Here is a 17,714-nt window from a genome sequence, read left to right on the forward strand (position 1 = left end):
ATTCCAAGTGCGGTCTAACCAAAGTTTTATAGAGCTGCAACAAGATCTCACGACTCTTAAACTCAATCCCCCTGTTAATGAAAGCCAAAACACCATATGCTTTCTTAACAACCCTGTCCACTTGGGTGGCCATTTTAAGGGATCTATGTACCTGCACACCAAGATCCCTCTGTTCCTCCACACTGCCAAGAATCCTATCCTTAATCCTGTACTCAGCTTTCAAATTCAACCTACCAAAATGCATCAGCTTGCATTTATCCAGGTTGAACTCCATCTGCCGCCTCTCAGCCCATCTCTGCATTCTGTCAATCTCCCGCTGCAGCCTACAACAGCCCTCTATACTGTCAACAACACCTCCAACTTTTGTGTCATCTGCAAACTGGCTGACCCATCCTTCAATCCCCTCATCCAAGTCATTAATAAAAATTACAAACAGTAGAGGCCCAAGGACAGATCCCTGTGGAACACCACTCACCACTGACTTCCAGGCAGAAACAAGGATAGAAACAAAAGACAGAAATATAAAAAGCAGAAGGCAGAGAAAAACATGGATGAGAAATAAATGGGGCAATAGTACATACTAAAGCGAAGATAGAATCACAGAACAGAGTCCCTACAGAGCAGAAAAGGGCCGAATGACCTGTCAAGTTTGCACTGATCCTCCAAAAAGCATCCCATCCAGACCCAGCCTGACCCCTGCATCCTATCCCCATAAGCCTGCAATCAACCTAGCTTGCACATTCCTGCCTATTCTGGAGCAAATTAGCATCCACTTAACCAGCACATCTTTAGACTGTAGGAGGAAACTGGAGACTATTTCCCAGGGCAGAAACTGGAAACTGGTACATCTTGCTGCTACTGAGCATTAGTGGTGGGGAAGGTGGGTATTTGTGTCAATGGTGTGCCAATCGAGTGGGCTCCTTTATTCTGGATGCTATCAAGCTTCTTGAGTATTGTTGGAGTTGCACTCATCTAACTAAGTGGGGAGTATCCTTTTACACTCCTGGCATAATGGTCCCAAAACAGTAATGCATATATAAGAGAAAGTATTACAAAAATAAATCAAGAGTTGCATGCAATAAGGGTACAACTGTAACCATGGGTGACTTTAATTTACATTTAGATTGGAGAAACCACACAACAATTATATTGCGGATGAGGATTTCCTGGTGTGTACATTTGATGGCTTTTTAGACCAATATGTTGAAATACCAACCAGGGAACAGGCTACTCTGCTGTGCAGTGAAGGATGAATTAACAAGTTTGTAGTGTAGGGTCCCTTTGGGAAGAATGTCCAGAGCATGCTAGAATTTTTCATTAAGATGGAGAGTGCAATAGTCAAATCCAAAACTAGGGTCCTGAATGTAAACAAAGGGAACTACATGGGTATAAAGCATGATTTGACTAGGATTAATTAGAGTAACTTTCTAAAGGGTTTGACATTGGATACGCAATGGTTCGTATAAAGAACATGTGCATGAATTATGACAATGATTCATCCCTGTCTGGTGCAAACATAAAAGTGGAAAGGCTAACCATGACTTACAAAAGAATTTGAGATAGTATTAGATTCAAAGAGGAGAGTATATTAATAAGGCACAGCAGGCTAACCTCAGTTGTGAGTAAGGTTTTGGAGTCCATTGTGAAGGATGAGATTTCTGAGTACTTGGAAGTGTATGGTAAAATAGGGCAAAGTCAGAATGGTTTCATCAAGGGGGAGGTCATGCCTGTCAAATCTGATAGAATTCTTTGAGGAATTAATGAGCAGGTTAGACCAAGAATGTTATCTATTTGGACTTCAAAAAAGGCCTTTGACAAGATGCCACACAGGAGGCTGTTGAGCAAGATAAGGGCCCATGGTGTTAGAGGCAAGATGCCAGCATGGATAGAAGCCTGGCTGTCTGGCAGAAAGCAGAGAGTGGGGATAAAAGGGTTTTTCTCAGGATGGCAGCTGGTGACAAGAGGCGTTCCACAAAGCTCAGTGTTCAACTTTTCATTTTATGCATTAATGATCTAGATGAAGGAACTGAGGGCATTTTGGCGATGTTTGCAGATGATACAATGACAGGTAGAGGGACAGGTAGCATTGAGGAGGCGAGGAGGCTGCAGAAGGATTTGGACAGGTTAGGAGAGTGGGCAAAGAAGTGGCAGATAGAATACAACGTGGGAAAGTGTGAGGTCATGCACTTTGGCAACAAGAATAGAGACATGGACTGTTTTTAAATGGGGAGAAAATTCAGACGTCTGAAATGCAAGAGACTTGGGAGTTTTATATCAATGTAACTAGTTAAGTGTGCACAAGAAAATTTTCTGATTCAGTATGTGGACGTAGCTACTAGAGAAGGTGCAAAACTTGACCTACTCTTGGGAAATAAGGCAGGGCAGGTGACTGAGGTGTCAGTGGGGGAGCACTTTGGGGCCAGTGACCATAATTCTATTGGATTTAAAATAGTAATGGAAAAGGATAGACCAGATCTAAAAGTTGAGATAACATCCTTGGAGAAAGGCCAATTTTGACAGTATTAGGCAAGAACTTTCAAAAGCTGATTGGGGGTAGATGTTCACAAGTAAACGGATGGCTGGAAAATGGGAAGCTTTCAGAAATTAGATAACGAGAATCCAGAGAAAGTATATTCCCGTTCGGGTGAATGGGAAGGCTGGTAGGTATAAGGAATACTGGATGACTAAAGAAATTGAGGGTTTAGTTAAGAAAAAGGAGGAAGCATGTGTAAGGTGAGATCAAGTGAATCCTTAGAAGGATATAAAGGAAGTAGGAGAATACTTAAGAGGAAGATTAGGAGGGCAAAAAGGGGACATGAAATACCTTTGGCAAATAAAATTAAGGATAATTCAAAGGGTTTTTACAAATACATTAAGGACAAAAGGGTAACTAGGGAGAGAATATGGCCCCTCAAAGATCAGCAAGGCGGCCTTTGTGTGGAGCCGCAGGAGATGGGGAGATACTAAATGAGTATTTTACATCAATATTTACTGTGGAAAAGGATATGGAACGTATAGAATGTGACATAGATGGTGACACTTTGCAAAATGTCCATATTACAGAGGAGGAAGTGCTAGATGTCTTGAAACGCATAAGAGTGGATAAATCCCTAGGATCTGATCAGGTGTACCCAAGAACTCTGTGGAAAGCTAGAGAAGTGATTGCTAGGCCTCTTGCTGAGATATTTGTATCATCGATAGTCACAGGTGAGGTGCTGGAAGACTGGAGGTTGGCAAACGTGGTGCCACTGTTTAAGGAGGGTGGTAAGGACAAGCCAGGGAAAAATAGACCAGTGGGCCTGAGGTCGGTGGTGGGCAAGTTGTTGGAGGGAATCCTGAGGGACAGGATGTACACATATTTGGAAAGGCAAGGACTGATTAGGAATAGTCAACATGGCTTTTGCGTGGGAAATCATGTCTCACAAACTTGATTGAGTTTTTTGAAGAAGTAACAAAAAGGATTGATGAGGGCAGAGTGGTAGATGTGATCAATATGGACTTCAGTAAGGCGTTCGGCAAGGTTCCCCATGGGAGACTGGTTAGCAAGGCTAGATCATTTGGATATAGAACTGGCTCAAAGGTAGAAGACAGAGGGTGGTAGTGGAGGGTTGTTTTTCAAACTGGAGGCCTGTGACCAGTGGAGTGCCACAAGGATCGGTGCTGGGTCCTCTACTTTTTGTCATTTACATAAATGATTTGGATGTGAGCATAAGAGGTACAGTCAGTAAGTTTACAGATAACACCAAAATTGGAGATGTAGTGGACAGCAAAGAAGGTTACCTCAGATTACAACAGGATCTTGACCAGATGGGTCAATGGGCTGAGAAGTGGCAAATGGAGTTTAATTCAGATAAATGCGAGGTGCTATATTTTGGGAAAGCAAATCTTAGCAGGGCTTATACACTTAATGGTAAGGTCCTAGGGAGTGAACAAAGAGACCTTGGAGTGCAAGTTCATAGTTCCTTGAAAGTGGAGTCGCAGGTCGTAGGATAGTGAAGGGGGCATTTGGTATGCTTTCCTTATTGGTCAGAGTATTGAGTACAGGAGTTGGGAGGTCATGTTGTGGCTGTACAGGACATTGGTTAGGCCATTGTTGGAATATTGCATGCAATTCTGGTCTTCTTCCTATCGGAAAGATGTTGTGAAACTTGAAAGGGTTCAGAAAAGATTTACAAGGCTATTGCCAGGGTTGGACTATAGGGAGAGGCTGAACAGGCTGGGGCTGTTTTCCCTGGAGTGTCGGAGGCTGAGGGGTGACCTTATTGAGGTTTATAAAATCATGAGGGGCATGGATAGGATAAGTGGACAAAGTCTTTTCCCTGGGGTTGGGTAGACCAGAACTAGAGGGCATAGGTTTAGGGTGAGAGGGGAAAGATGTAAAAGAGACCTACGGGGCAACTTTTTCACGCAAAGGGTGGTACATGTGTGGAATGAGCTGCCAGAGGATGTGGTGGAGGCTGGTACAATTGCAACATTTAAAAGACATTTGGATGTGTATATGAATTGGAGGGTTTGGAGGGATATGGGCCGGGTACTGGCAGGTGGGACTAGGTTGGGTTGGGATATCTGGTCGGCATGGATGGGTTGGACTGCAGGGTCTGTTTCCATGCTGTACGTCTCTATGACTCTAGTAAAATTGATAAGGAAGAACTAGACGATGTTATGAATTTAGATTTTTAGATGGCTTATGTAGATGTTTGTGGGCAACATTAAGTTACATGGGATGGGGCTAATATAGCGGCATGGATTGAGGTTTGGTTGACAAATAGGAAAAAAGAAAGTGGGATTAAGTCGGTCTTCTTCTGAGTGGCAGGCAGGGACTAGAAGGATACTGCAAAGGCCACTAATAATGTTTATAAATGACCCAGATGAGGAAACAAATGCAGTATTTCCAAGTTTGCTGATGAAATAAGACTGGACAGGATTGTGAGTCGTGAGGTTGAAGCAAGGAGGCTTCAAGGTGATTTAGGAGAAGGTGAGGATTGCAGATGTTGGAGATCAGAGTCGGGAGTGTGGTGCTGGAAAAGCACTGTAGATCAGGTAGCATCTGAGAAACAGGAGAATCGATGTCTCAGGCATTTCTGATGAAGGGCTTATGCCGGAAATGTTGGTTCTCCTGCTCCTCAGATGCTGCCTGACCTGTTGTGCTTTTCCAATACCACACTCTTGACTCTGATCTCCAGCATCTGCAGTCTTCCATTTCTCCCTGTAGAGATTCTGCAAGATGCGCTCATTGATGTATTATAATATCTATTGCTATAGATCAGAGTAGATCTTAATTTCACTGCCGTCACGCTTAATTTTCTTCTCGTTTTTGTTCTCACATTGAAATAAAGGACAATCAAACCATTGCAAAACAAAGAAAGGGGCTGCGTGTTATTCCTGGCTCAACCACTAATAATTTTGCCATCAGGCCAGAAGCTCACTAGTTTAAATCTCCCTGCACAGTCCAGATAGTATGTTGCAGCCACTCCAGTGCAGACCCAAGGCTGTGCAGCACAGTCAGAAATACTGTCTCTCAGGGGTGCCATTAACCTGACACCCTGTCAGACCACTCACATGGTTGTAAAAAGAGCTGATGGTTGGAAGAACAGAGAAATTCTCACTGGTGCTCTGGTCAATATTCATCCCGTCAACCATTATTCCACTAACCAACACCACTACAATAGATTATCTGGTCATTTATCACACTGCCATTTGTGGGATCTTGCCTGTTTCCCACACTGCAACAGTGCCTAGAGTTCAAAATTAACATGCTGGCTAAAAAGTGTCTTGCGGTATTCAGGAAATGTGGCATCCAAATGCCAATCTCTATTTAAGCTACAGGAGAGAGACTGGGAATTCTGAACCATGTGACTCAGCTCCTGACTCCACAAAGCCTGGTCCACCATCTCCAAGGCAGGAGTGTGATGGAATACTCTTCTACAATTTCCTGGGAGAGTGCATCCACAACAACACTCAAGAAAATCGACACTAACCAAGCATCTTATTTGATTGATACCCCATCCATCATCTTCAACATTTACTCCCTCCAACACCAACATTCACTAGCAGCAACGCATGTCCACAGGATAGTCAGCAGCAATTTATCAAGGTTCTTTCAACAGCAAGGCCCTTTGAACATCTGTATTTCCCATCTCTCTTGAATTAGTAAACATTCTTTGTGTTTTTCTCTCACCAAAGTGGATAACTTCACACTTATTCACATTACATTCTTCACAAACAGTTGGGGCCCCAGCACTTGATCCTTGCAGTACCCAAGTCATTGCAGCCTGCCATCCTGAGAATGAAGCACTTATTCCTACCATTTCTGTCAGCTAACCAATTCTCAAACCACACCAGTCCATTACTCGAATCCCATGTGCCTAATTTAGTTTACTAACCTTCTGTGTGCAAACTTATCAAAAGCCATCTGAATTTCCAAATCCGTTGCTTCTCCTTTATCTAAGTTCCAAGTAAGATTCTCAAAAAGCTCCAATAATTAGTCTAATATGATTTCCCTTTCATATATCCATGTCATCTGGGAATCTGTCATTATTTTCTGAGAAGACTAGTTATCACATCCTTCATTACACATTCTAACATTTTCTCTAATCCTTTACCTAGTATCTCTTTATTAATACTAATTTATTTCAGTTCCTCATTCTTGGAGACTTGCTGTATCTTCCTTCATCAAGGTACATGGAACATAGGTCAGTACAGCACAGGAGCAGATCCTTCTGCCCACCATGTATGCTCAAATCATCATTTCATATTAACATAATTCCATCTGCCTACTTATCCCTCCATTCCCTGCCTGTTCATGTGTCTAAATGCCTTTTAAACATTGCTATTGTATCTGCTTCTGCCACTTCCCCTGACAGCGCCTTGCAGACACTTATCACCCTCTATGTAAAGAACCTGCCTTACACCTCTCCTTTAAACTGCCCCCTCTTAATTCAAATCTATGCACCTCCCCCCATGTTTGATTTTTCCACACTGGCAAAAAGATGCTGACTGTCCATCCTATCCATGCCTCATAATTTTATATAATTTATCAAATTGCCCCTCATCCTCTGACACTGTAGTGAAAACAATCCAATTTTCTAGCTGACATTCTCCATTTCTCTATTCTCCTTTGAAAATTCCCCTGTCTCTGTCTGTAATGGACCCACTTTGTCCTTGTGAATCTTAAAGAAGCTTTGCTGATTCCCGGAATGGCAGCATTGATGTATAAAGAGATGTTGGATTGATTAGGACTATATTCACTGGAATTTAGAAGATTTAAGGGGAACTTATAGAAAACTATAAAATTCAAACAGGGCTAGACAGGGTAAATTTAGGAAGGATGTTCCTGATTCCAGGGAAGTCCAGAACCAGGGGCCACAGTCTAATGATATGGGGTGGGCCATTTCAGACTGCGATGAGGAGAAATTTCTTCACACAGACAGTGATAAGCTTGTGGAATTTTCTGCCATGGAAAGGGGTTGAAGCCAAAACGTTGATTGTTTTCAAGAAGGAGGTAGGTATAGTTGCTATGGCTAAAGGGATCAAAGGATATGGGGGAGAAAATGGGAACAGTTCTGAGTAAGATGATCAGCCATGATCAGATTGTATGGTGGAGCAGGCTTGAAGGACTGAATAACACACACCTTTCCTATTTCTGTGTTTCTGTGCTTAGTCCATCTTTATGTTTCTCGCTAGCTTACATTTACATTCTCTTTTCCCTTTCTTTAACAGTTTCTTGGCCATGCTTTGCTGAATTCTAACTTGCTCCCAGTCTCTGGCTCACCACTGACAACCTTATAAGCCACTTTCATTGATCATAACGACCTTTAACTTACTTTTGTTATCCCCAGTTGATTTACCTTTCCTATTGGGGTTTTGGTCTAAGAGGAATGCATGTTTGCTGTCGACTATGTAATACTTGTTTAAATATTGTCTGATTACCATAAACTCCTTTAGTTCCCAATCCACAATGGCCAATTTGTTTATAACTTTATAGCTTCCTTTGTTCATGCTGTGACTAGAGGGATAGTACTTTGGTCCCGACTGTTTACAATGTATTAAATGATTTGGGCACAGGGACCAAATGTAATGGGTGGAATCTTATAGAGGACTAAATAACATGGGCAATGGTGATGATTGAGCAAAGTCAGACGAAAAATCCAGCCAGGCCCCTCTCACTGTCAGGAGCATCTCAATCCATCTTTTATACTTTTGAGAAGTAGGGAGGTGTTTTCTCCCTCGACAGTGGTGATTTGCCACTTAAGGGGAATTATTACTTGTTAGATGGCTGTTAACAATCTAAACCACTTTATTAATATTCAAGTTCCTATCTTACCAAATGCACCAAACAGATTAGACATTGAGTAAACACAACATGGAAATCAGGTCATATACTTAGCAATCTCAGCTCTGAAGGGCCTCCATGTTGGACAAAGAGCATGACCTCAGGATATGCTCCACAGATACAAGCACACCCACGTCCATAGACATTGGTAACTGATTTGTGTGTCAGCCTCTAAGAACCTTCATGACATATCCCTGATCCACTTATAGGACACTTGTGCACTTCAGTGCTGCACCATTAACTATTATTTTAATACTGCAGAAAGGACACAGTCTGATTAGGAACACAAACCAAGCTTATAGAGTGACTGGGATGCAGCTTTGGGCTGTTCATTCACTGCCATAACATTCATTTATTCTGAGCTGCCTGGGTGTTCACAACTTCCTTGCCTTGCCTTGTGCACTTTACTCCCTCAGCCTGAGTTACCAGGCTCATTTTACTGCTGTCTTGCTATGCCATTTTGGGCATTCACAAAGACAGGTAGCTTGTTATGGTTATCAGCAGGCCTTAGTCAAGGAAAGGGGTCTTCGGTCAGGGGAGCTTGCACAGTAAGTGAAGGACAGCTTCTAACACCAGTCCAGGAGCTTAGACACTGTCAGTCAGCTACTTTGGGGCAGTCTGTGTATGTTCTCTGGAGAAGGGGTGAGGAGCTGAACTTTGCACAACACACCACTTGTCTTCAGTCTTTCTGCCCTATTGTGGATTGATGTTCTCTGGGAATGAAAGAGAGGCAAGCATTAAGAAATGTGAAAGTAGGTCATAGCACTTACTGTTGGAAGAGGTGGGAAGCTGTCCCAAGCAAGTGAACAGTCATGTAGGCTTAGTGATGTCAGGAGGGGGTGGTTTGGAGTGGGGAATAACGAGAGAGGAAAGCTAATAGTGAAAGTCGTAGAATTGGAGCCTTGATGGGAGGTAGGTACTGTAGTAGAGATAGAGTGAGTGTGAAGTATCAAAAAGATAGTGGTGCATGCTGCAAAGGAGAAAAGGCTTCTTCCTACAGTGATGGGTATTTCTATAGATAGCTGAGACTGTTTTAACCTAAGCTGGCATGTTCTGGTGTTGTGGCCTTCACTGTTGATCCTGGAGATCCGAAAATCCCATCTCTGTGCCACCTAGTGCAGCAGGATTTCTAATTTCCTGCCCACAAAGTGTGTAACTATTTCCCCCTGCTTGTCAAGTCCATATGTCATGATTGATAGTATTTGGCCAATTACACAATAGGCTTTTAAAAATCACATGGCCACAAGGGATGCTGGTGAATTCTGGGATATCCGCTGAGTGTCAAATTGCTCTGGAATTAGCGCACGGTAAAGTAACGTCAGAATTGGACATGACAGTTAGCATAGGTGGGTTGGTATTAATGAGGTGAGTTTGGTAAGATGGGCCTTGTAGAAATCCCTCCAAAAACCTCAATGCAACTTTGACCTCAGAGGAATCTTTGGAATTCTCTCCTCTCATTGGCTGTGGAAGTTCAATCCTTGAGTTGAGATTGACTGACTTCAAATTACCAATGGTGTAAACAGTTATGTGGACAGTAAAAGGCATTGAATTTTTCAGTCAGCAATGGTCATATTAAATGGTGGAGCAGGCTTGATGAACTCAATGGTCAATGTTCATATGTCTTCTATGTTCAGGTTTAAGCCATTAGTGTCAGAATGAGCAATATCACTACCAAATTTAATGTACAATTATTTCACATTATGGTCACTACTTCACAAAAGATTATTTGCAGCAGTTATCAATTATTCCTCCGTCTACAATTCGCCCAACATATGCTAAACTTAACATGGCCCAATCCCTCATTGGTTTCTCAATGTACTGCTCTAGCAATCAATCTTATACACATTCCTCAGAATTCATCTCCAACAGCATTGAGTTGCTTAGGTTTATACTGTGCCTAACAGAACCAGTGCTATTTGCTGGCTTATAAACATTCCCAGCAATGTCTGCTGCCCCTTTCTTAGCTTCACCCAAACACTTTGAGACTTCAAATGTGGGGAGCCACTAGATGAATGTAGGTTCTCTTTAAGTTGAATGTTGTTTGTGGTCATTTTTGTACCAGACTTAGCCAATTTTATACTTTAGAATCAAACTTTTGCTCTTTTACTCTGGCAGAAACTGTAGTACTTTCTATTACAGATTAAATCAGAGGAATGTTTGCAGCAGTTAGAGACCAAGAAACGTGAAGTAGTCAAACTCCAAGAGAAAGAGAAGGCACTTCATGCCACCTTCCTGATATCCCTGGGTGAAAACAACAAACATGCTGATTTTCTGATGAAAGTCTTCAAGAAGAAAATCAAACGTAAAAAAAAGAACGAAGCAAAAGTCACATCAGGTCTGTGCACTGAATGAGACCCGGAACCGTGATAAATTCATTCACATATTTTCCTTCAACGCTTTTAAGGAATATTCCCTTAAATCTGAGTTTTAATTTGGATTACAGATGAATGGAAGACTGAAAGCTTCCACGACAACTAAAAGTAGATGATTTCTGCTTTATGATAACCACAGTAAAACACTAACCACTTATGAAGTTTTTATAATTACTTAATAAGTGTGTGACAGTCATTCAACTCTTTATTTTGGACATCCTTGCATTACATTGCATTAGATTAGGAGGAGTGTGTATAAGATTGGTTGTGAGAGCAGTACATTGAGAAATCAATGAGGGATTGGTGATGGTGCTCGCAAAACAGAACCAGTGAAATAATACAGGATTTCATATGGCAATAGTAAAAGGTTGACACTAATATTCAAGTCCTGGTGTTTTCACATTAGATTACATAAGATTTATGGCACAGAAACAGCCCATTTGGTCCAACCAATCCATACTGGTATTTATGCTCCATGAGACCTTTTTTCCATATTTACACATCAGAATCTATCATCATGACCCTTTGTTCCAATTATACTTTTACATACTTGTTTAGCTTTCACTTAAATGCTTCTTTACTGTGTTCTTTAACTGTTCCCTGGGGTTCCAAGTTCGACATTCTCACCATTCTGTGGGTAAAAAGGTTTCTGAATTCCCTATTGGATTTCTTGGTAGTGTTTAGTTATCCTCTTTCCCCACAGGTGCAACATTTTTCATGTGTCCATTCCATTAAAATCATTAATTATTTTGAAGAGCTCTATGGGTTGACAAGCAATTATTCTTTCTCCCGAGGTTAGAGACTCAGCCTGCCAGTCTCTTCCTGATATGATTTTCACACATTTCTGGTATCAACTTTTAAGTCTTCTCTGTACTCTCTCCTGGGAGTCTTTGTCTTCTGTGCAATAAGATAACCAGAACTGTCCACAGTACTCTAAATGTGGTCTTACTAAGGTTCATTGCTGTCACACTTTGATCAATATGCCTGTAAATGTATGAAGATGGTGGACGTTTATACTTTTTGAAAGACAGCATTATTTTTCCATCATCAGTGTAAAACTGACTAATCTATGATTCCCTGGTCATGTTCAATGCCCCAATCTTTACTATAGGAACTTCATTCATTACCTTCTATACCCTTTTTCTGATGAGATATTAAGTACATGGTACAATACCCATGCTATCTCTCCCCCATATTCCTTTGAAATAGGTGGATACAATTCATCTGGATCTGGCATCTTGTCATTTTTGAGTTTTGAACAGTTGATTCAATATATCCCGTTTTAAGAGCAATTTTCTCATTGCTCATATCATCATTCAATGTCATATCTATTTATTCTATCTCTCTAGTAATTACCAAAAAAGAAATTACTTATATTTCCGCCATCCCACGATCATTACTCTAAGTGTTCGCCTTTCTTTCCTTTATTAGGTGCTCCTATGGTACAGTGCATAGTTCCCCTGCCTTTAAGCCAGAAACTCTGTGTTTCAATTTCACCAAAAAGTTGGAAGATCAAGCCAGTCATTGGGCATAAGAGTTGTAGAGATTTCTGGTCAATGATTGATGAAAAGAAAATTGGAGGCTCTGCCCATTACTTCAGACTCCCTAAGTAAACTATAGCATATGACCATCATCCCTTAATGGTCTTAATCCCATCGTAACCTTTGTAAAGTATTTATGAGCTTGTAAACTTTACTAATTTGTTTTATGTTTCTTGATAATTTGTTTTCAAAGTTCATCTTTGCCATCTGATATAACTACTCTCCTTATCTCTTAATATTGTCTCCTATCCAACACTCCTCTGCCATCTAATTACTTAGTGAATACCTTTTTCCTCACCCTCAAATGTTGCTTTATTCATCCATGGAGTTTCACAAGTGTTTACTTTGTTCTTTAGCAAAATATTATTTTCTTGCATGCTATTGAATACTGTTCCAAGTATTTCCTATTGTAGTTCCACTTTGTTGTCTCCCGATATAATTGCTCACATTATTTTCCCAAGCTGTATTCTCAGGCACTCAAAATTAGATTTTCTTCAATCTATTAAACTATGTCCCTCTCTACTAACACCTTATAGTATATTATGTGATCGTTACTATTACCTGATTGTCACTATTACTTCTTCTGATCCATTCTCTATTACTAGGTCCAATAGTCTTCCCTATTTGAACATTTTATATATTAGGTTGCAAAGCAGACCTGTATGCATTATCAGATCTCCATTCCTTTATCCCATTTAATTACCTCTTCTGACAAATGAACACTACAGGACATGGGAGCAGAAGGAGATCATTCAGCTCATCGTGTCTGCTCTGCCATTCAGTGATATCATAGTTGATCTAATAATCCTCAACTCCACTTTCCTACCTTTCCCCCATAACCTTTGGTTCCCTTACTAATTAAAAATTTATCTATCTCAACCTTGAATATTATTCATGACCCAGCTTTGATAGTAAAAACTTCCACAGATTCACGACATTCTGACAGAAGAAATTCCTGCTCTTCTCTGTTTAATTAAGTGACCCTTATTGTGAGATTATGTACTTTGATCCGAGATTCTCCCACAAGGGGAATAAGTACCTTATCCATTCCCCTAAAAATCATATATGTTCCAATAAGTTCACCTTTTATTCTTCTAAACTCAAATGTGTACAGGTCCAATCAACTCAACCTCTCCTCAACCATCCTTCCATATTTGGTATTAACCTAGTGAACCTTCTCTGGATTGTCTCAATGTCAGTATATCTTTCCTTAGATAAAGGGCTCAAAATTGTTCACATATTCCAGCTATGGTCTGACAAGTGCTTTGTATAGTTTTAGCAAGATTTCTCTATTTCTATACTCCATTCCCTTTGAAATAAAGGCCAACATTCCATTTGCCTTTCCTATTACTTACTAGCTTTTTGTGATGTATACATTTGAAGTTTCATTTAACCTGGCTATATCCTTCTGCAGACTCTTTGTGCCGTCCTCACCAATTGCCTTCCCATCTATTTTTGTGTCATGTCCAAACTTGGATAAAGAAAATGAATGTACTATTGCAAATCACAAATATATATACTGTAAATAATTCCAAAAGGTTGCCATCCTGAAAATGCCCCCATATCCTAATGCTCAATCTTCTATTAGTTAGCTAATCCTTCATTCATGCTAATATACTACCTCAACACTGTGGGTTCTTATGTTATAAAGTAAACTAATGTGTCTGTGAGTGTTATGCATCAGTGTTTACTGTGGAGAAGGTATGGAAGCTAGGGAACATGAGGAAATAAATAGCGACAACTTGAAAAATATCCATATTGCAGACAAGGAGGAGGTGCTGGACATCATAAGATGCATAAGGGTGGATAAATCCCTGGGATTTGATCAGGTGTGCCTTCTGGGACGCTAGGGAAGTGTTTGTTGGGCCCATTGCTGAGATATTTGTATCATTGATAGCCACAGGTGAGATGCTGGAAGACTGGAGGTTGGCTAACGTGGTATCACTATTTTAAAAAGTTTGTAAGGAAAAGCCAGGGAAGTATAGACTAGTGAGCCTGACATCGTTGTGGGCGAGTTGTTGGAGCGGTTCCTGAGGGACAAGATTTACATGTATTTGGAAAAGTAGGGAATGATTAGGGATAGTCAGCATGGCTTTGCACGTAGGAAATCATGTCTCACTAATTTGATTGAGTTTTTTAAGGTAACAAAGAGGATTGTTAAGGGCAGAGCAATGGACATGATCTAAATGGGCTTCAGGAAGGCATTCGACAAAGTTCCATATGGTAGACTGGTTAACAAGGTTAGATCAGGTGGAATACATGGAGAACAAGCTATTTAGATACAGAACTGGCTGGAAGGTAGGAGACAGAGGGTGATGGTGGAAGGTTGCTTTTCAGACTGGAGGCCTTTGATCAGCGGTGTGTCACAAGATTAAATACTGGATTCACTGCTTTTTGTCATTTATATAAATGTTTTAGATGTGAACATAGGAGATATGGTTAGTAAGTTTGCAGATGACCCCAAAATTGGAGGTGTAGTGGACAACAAAGAAGTTACCTCAGAGTATAACGGGATCTTGATCAGATGGACCAATGGGCTGAGGAGTGGCAGATGGAATTTAATTTAGATAAATGTGAGGTGCTGCATTTTGGAAAGGCAAATCGGGGCAGGACTTTATCATTAAGTATATAAGTTCTGGGGAGTGTTGATGAACACAGAGACCGTGGAGTACTGATTCATAGTTCCGTGAAAGTGGAGTCGCAGGTAGATAGGCTAGTGAAGAAGGCAATTGATATGCTTGCTTTTATTGGTCAGTGCATTGGGTATAGGAGTTGGGATGTCATGTGGCTGTACAGGATGGTGGTTAGGCTGTTTTTGGAATACTGCATTCAGTTCTGGTCTCTCTGCTACATGAAGGATGTTGTGAAACATGAAAGGGTTCAGGTAAAGTTTACAAGGATGTTGCAAGGGTTGGAGGGTTTGAGCTACAGGGAGAGACTAAATAGACTGGGCTATTTTCCCTGGAGCATTGGAGGCTGAGAGGTGACCTTATAGAGGTTTATAAAATCATGAGGGGCATGAATAGGACATAGGTTTAAGGTGAGAAGGGAAAGGTTTAAAAGGGACCTAAGGAGCACTGTTTTCATACAGAGGGTGGTGTGTGTATGGAATGAGCTGCCAGAGGAAGTGGTGGAGGCTGGTACAATTGCAATATTTAAAAGGCATCTGGATGGGAATATTAATAGGAAGTGTTTGGGGGATATGGCAAATGTTGGGAAATGGGACTAGATTAATTTAGGATATCTGGTTGGCATGGAGCAGTTGAACCAAAGGATCTGTTTCCATGCTGTACAGCTCTATGGTGCCTTATCAAATGTCTTCTGAAAATATGAATATATTACATTCACTGCTTCCCCTTTATCTATCTACTTGTTAACTTTCAATGAACTAATAAATCTGTTAGGTATGATTTCCCCTTCACGGAGCCATACTTGCTCTGCTTGATCTTATAATATACTTCAAATGTTCCACTATTTGATCCTTCATGGTAGACTGTAACAGACATTAAACTAACTGCTCAATAGTTATCTGTTTTTTGTAATTTTACCTTTTTTAATAAGAGTGTTACATTTGCCATTTTCCAATCCATTTCCAGAATCTAAAGATTATTGGACGATTGCTACCAGTGCATCCATTATCTCTGCGCTACTTCCTTCAATGTTCTAAGGTGCATCCTGTCAGATCTAGGGGATTATTGTCTTCAGTCCTGTTATTTTCCCTAGCACTTGTTCTGTAGTTATTGTATTTATTTCTTCTCCTTCTTCACCCCTTGATTATTTAGTAATTTTGGAATGCTATTCATATCTTATACTGTGAAGACTTATTCAAAGTATTTATTCACCTTCTGTGCCATTTCCTGGTTCCTCATTATTGTTTCCACAGCCATATTCTCCAAGAGGCATATATTCACTGTTTCCTCTCTCTTCCTTTTTATATATTTCAAGAAGCTTTTGCTGTCTGCCTTGATGTTACTTGTAAGTTTACCCTCAAAGCTTATCTTCTTCATTTTTTTTAGTAATCTTTTGTTAGTTTTTTTTAAACTTTACTAATTTTATAGCTTACCACTAATCTTTGCTATATTGTATGTTATTTTTCCTTAACTTCCCTGGTTAACCACGGTTAGCTTATCCCTTTCCTGGAATCCTTCTCCCTCACTGGGATATGTCTTTGCTGTGAAACACAAACTATTTTCTTAAATGTCTGTCGCTGTTGCTCAACTGTTTTTGCTGCTAAACCCCATTCCCAGTCCATTCCAGCCAGCTGTGCCTTCAGTCCTTTATAATTTAGTCTCATTTATCATAAAGGAAAGTGAAATATCCCACAACTATTCCATGTTTGTTACAGAATTCCTTAATTTGCATATTTCTACCTCTGCGTCTGACTCTGTGATGTTATTGCCAAAACATTGCAACCCTTTTTGGTCTTGTTGGTAGAGCACAGATAAGCTATCTAAGTATTAGAACATAGAACAATGCAGCGCAGAACAGGCCCTTTGGCCCTTGATGTTGCGTCAACCTGTGAACTAATCTAAGCCTTACACTATCCCATCATCATCTTAGCTTATCCAAGGACTGTTTAAATGCCCCTAATGTGACTGAGTTAACTTAGATTTTCTAGTATTCTTAGATTCAGTACAGCCTGCAGATTTTTACACTAACTGCACACTGAGCTCTTACATATTACTATTGACAGTGATGGTAGTAATTGTGAAGCCACTATTACATTAGTCTGATATGATTTTTCATCTACAGAATCAGATGAAGAGAGTGATGAAGAATCGGATGAGGACTTTGGGTACAGTGATGAGGATGAATCAGATTCTGATGATGGTGGCGTGGATGACTCTGCTTGTCCAGAGAGTAAGATTAGTGTCTTGGTCTAAACTATCACTGACAAAATCAGTAAAAACATTTTATTTAAATAATTGGACATAAGAAAGAATGTGTATTTATATATCATCTTATTTCATCCACAGGAGATTCCTAATATACCATATAATTTTACATCTTCCTTTCTGTTTTCTCACACAGCCACAACTGTCATTCTGATACCAGCCTCTTTCTCCCTCTTTAGTATCATTTCTGATGTTAATACAACTTACCAGAAGCCACAGCAGATCTGTAATTTATAGTCATTTCTTTTGCCCCTGTTTCTACATGTCCACTTGCTCACCTTTACATACACATTGTCATTGTTCCAAGAACTGCACGTATGGATTTTACTGCACATTTGAATTTCCTGAGAAATTAAGCACACTGCATATGCTCAGATTCAGCAGTCCAAATTCACAAGAAAAACCAGTAAAAATCCAAATCAAGGCTTTTGGAAGAAACAGTGGGTTTCAAATTAAAAGACAATTCAGTGGATGAATATAAACGTGCCTAGATTGAAAGTAAGAGGGGAATTGTCAAATGATATCAAACACACAAATAAATGGAGTGAGAAGCTTAGGAAGTGGCTGACTACAG

At 40.3% G+C, this 17,714-nt stretch overlaps 1 protein-coding gene across 1 annotated transcript in view; it reads left to right on the forward strand.

Moving 5' to 3' along the window:
- LOC140485955 (cilia- and flagella-associated protein 44) overlaps positions 1-17,714 on the forward strand; it is a 226,664-nt gene that overhangs the window by 189,628 nt on the left and 19,322 nt on the right. Inside the window, exons 28-29 of the mRNA XM_072584397.1 lie at positions 10,472-10,667; positions 16,998-17,105. Of these exons, the coding sequence (XP_072440498.1) occupies positions 10,472-10,667; positions 16,998-17,105 (304 nt within the window). The remainder of the gene's footprint in view (positions 1-10,471; positions 10,668-16,997; positions 17,106-17,714) is intronic.

Source organism: Chiloscyllium punctatum, chromosome 15, assembly GCF_047496795.1.
Source record: "Chiloscyllium punctatum isolate Juve2018m chromosome 15, sChiPun1.3, whole genome shotgun sequence".
NCBI lineage: Eukaryota > Metazoa > Chordata > Chondrichthyes > Orectolobiformes > Hemiscylliidae > Chiloscyllium > Chiloscyllium punctatum.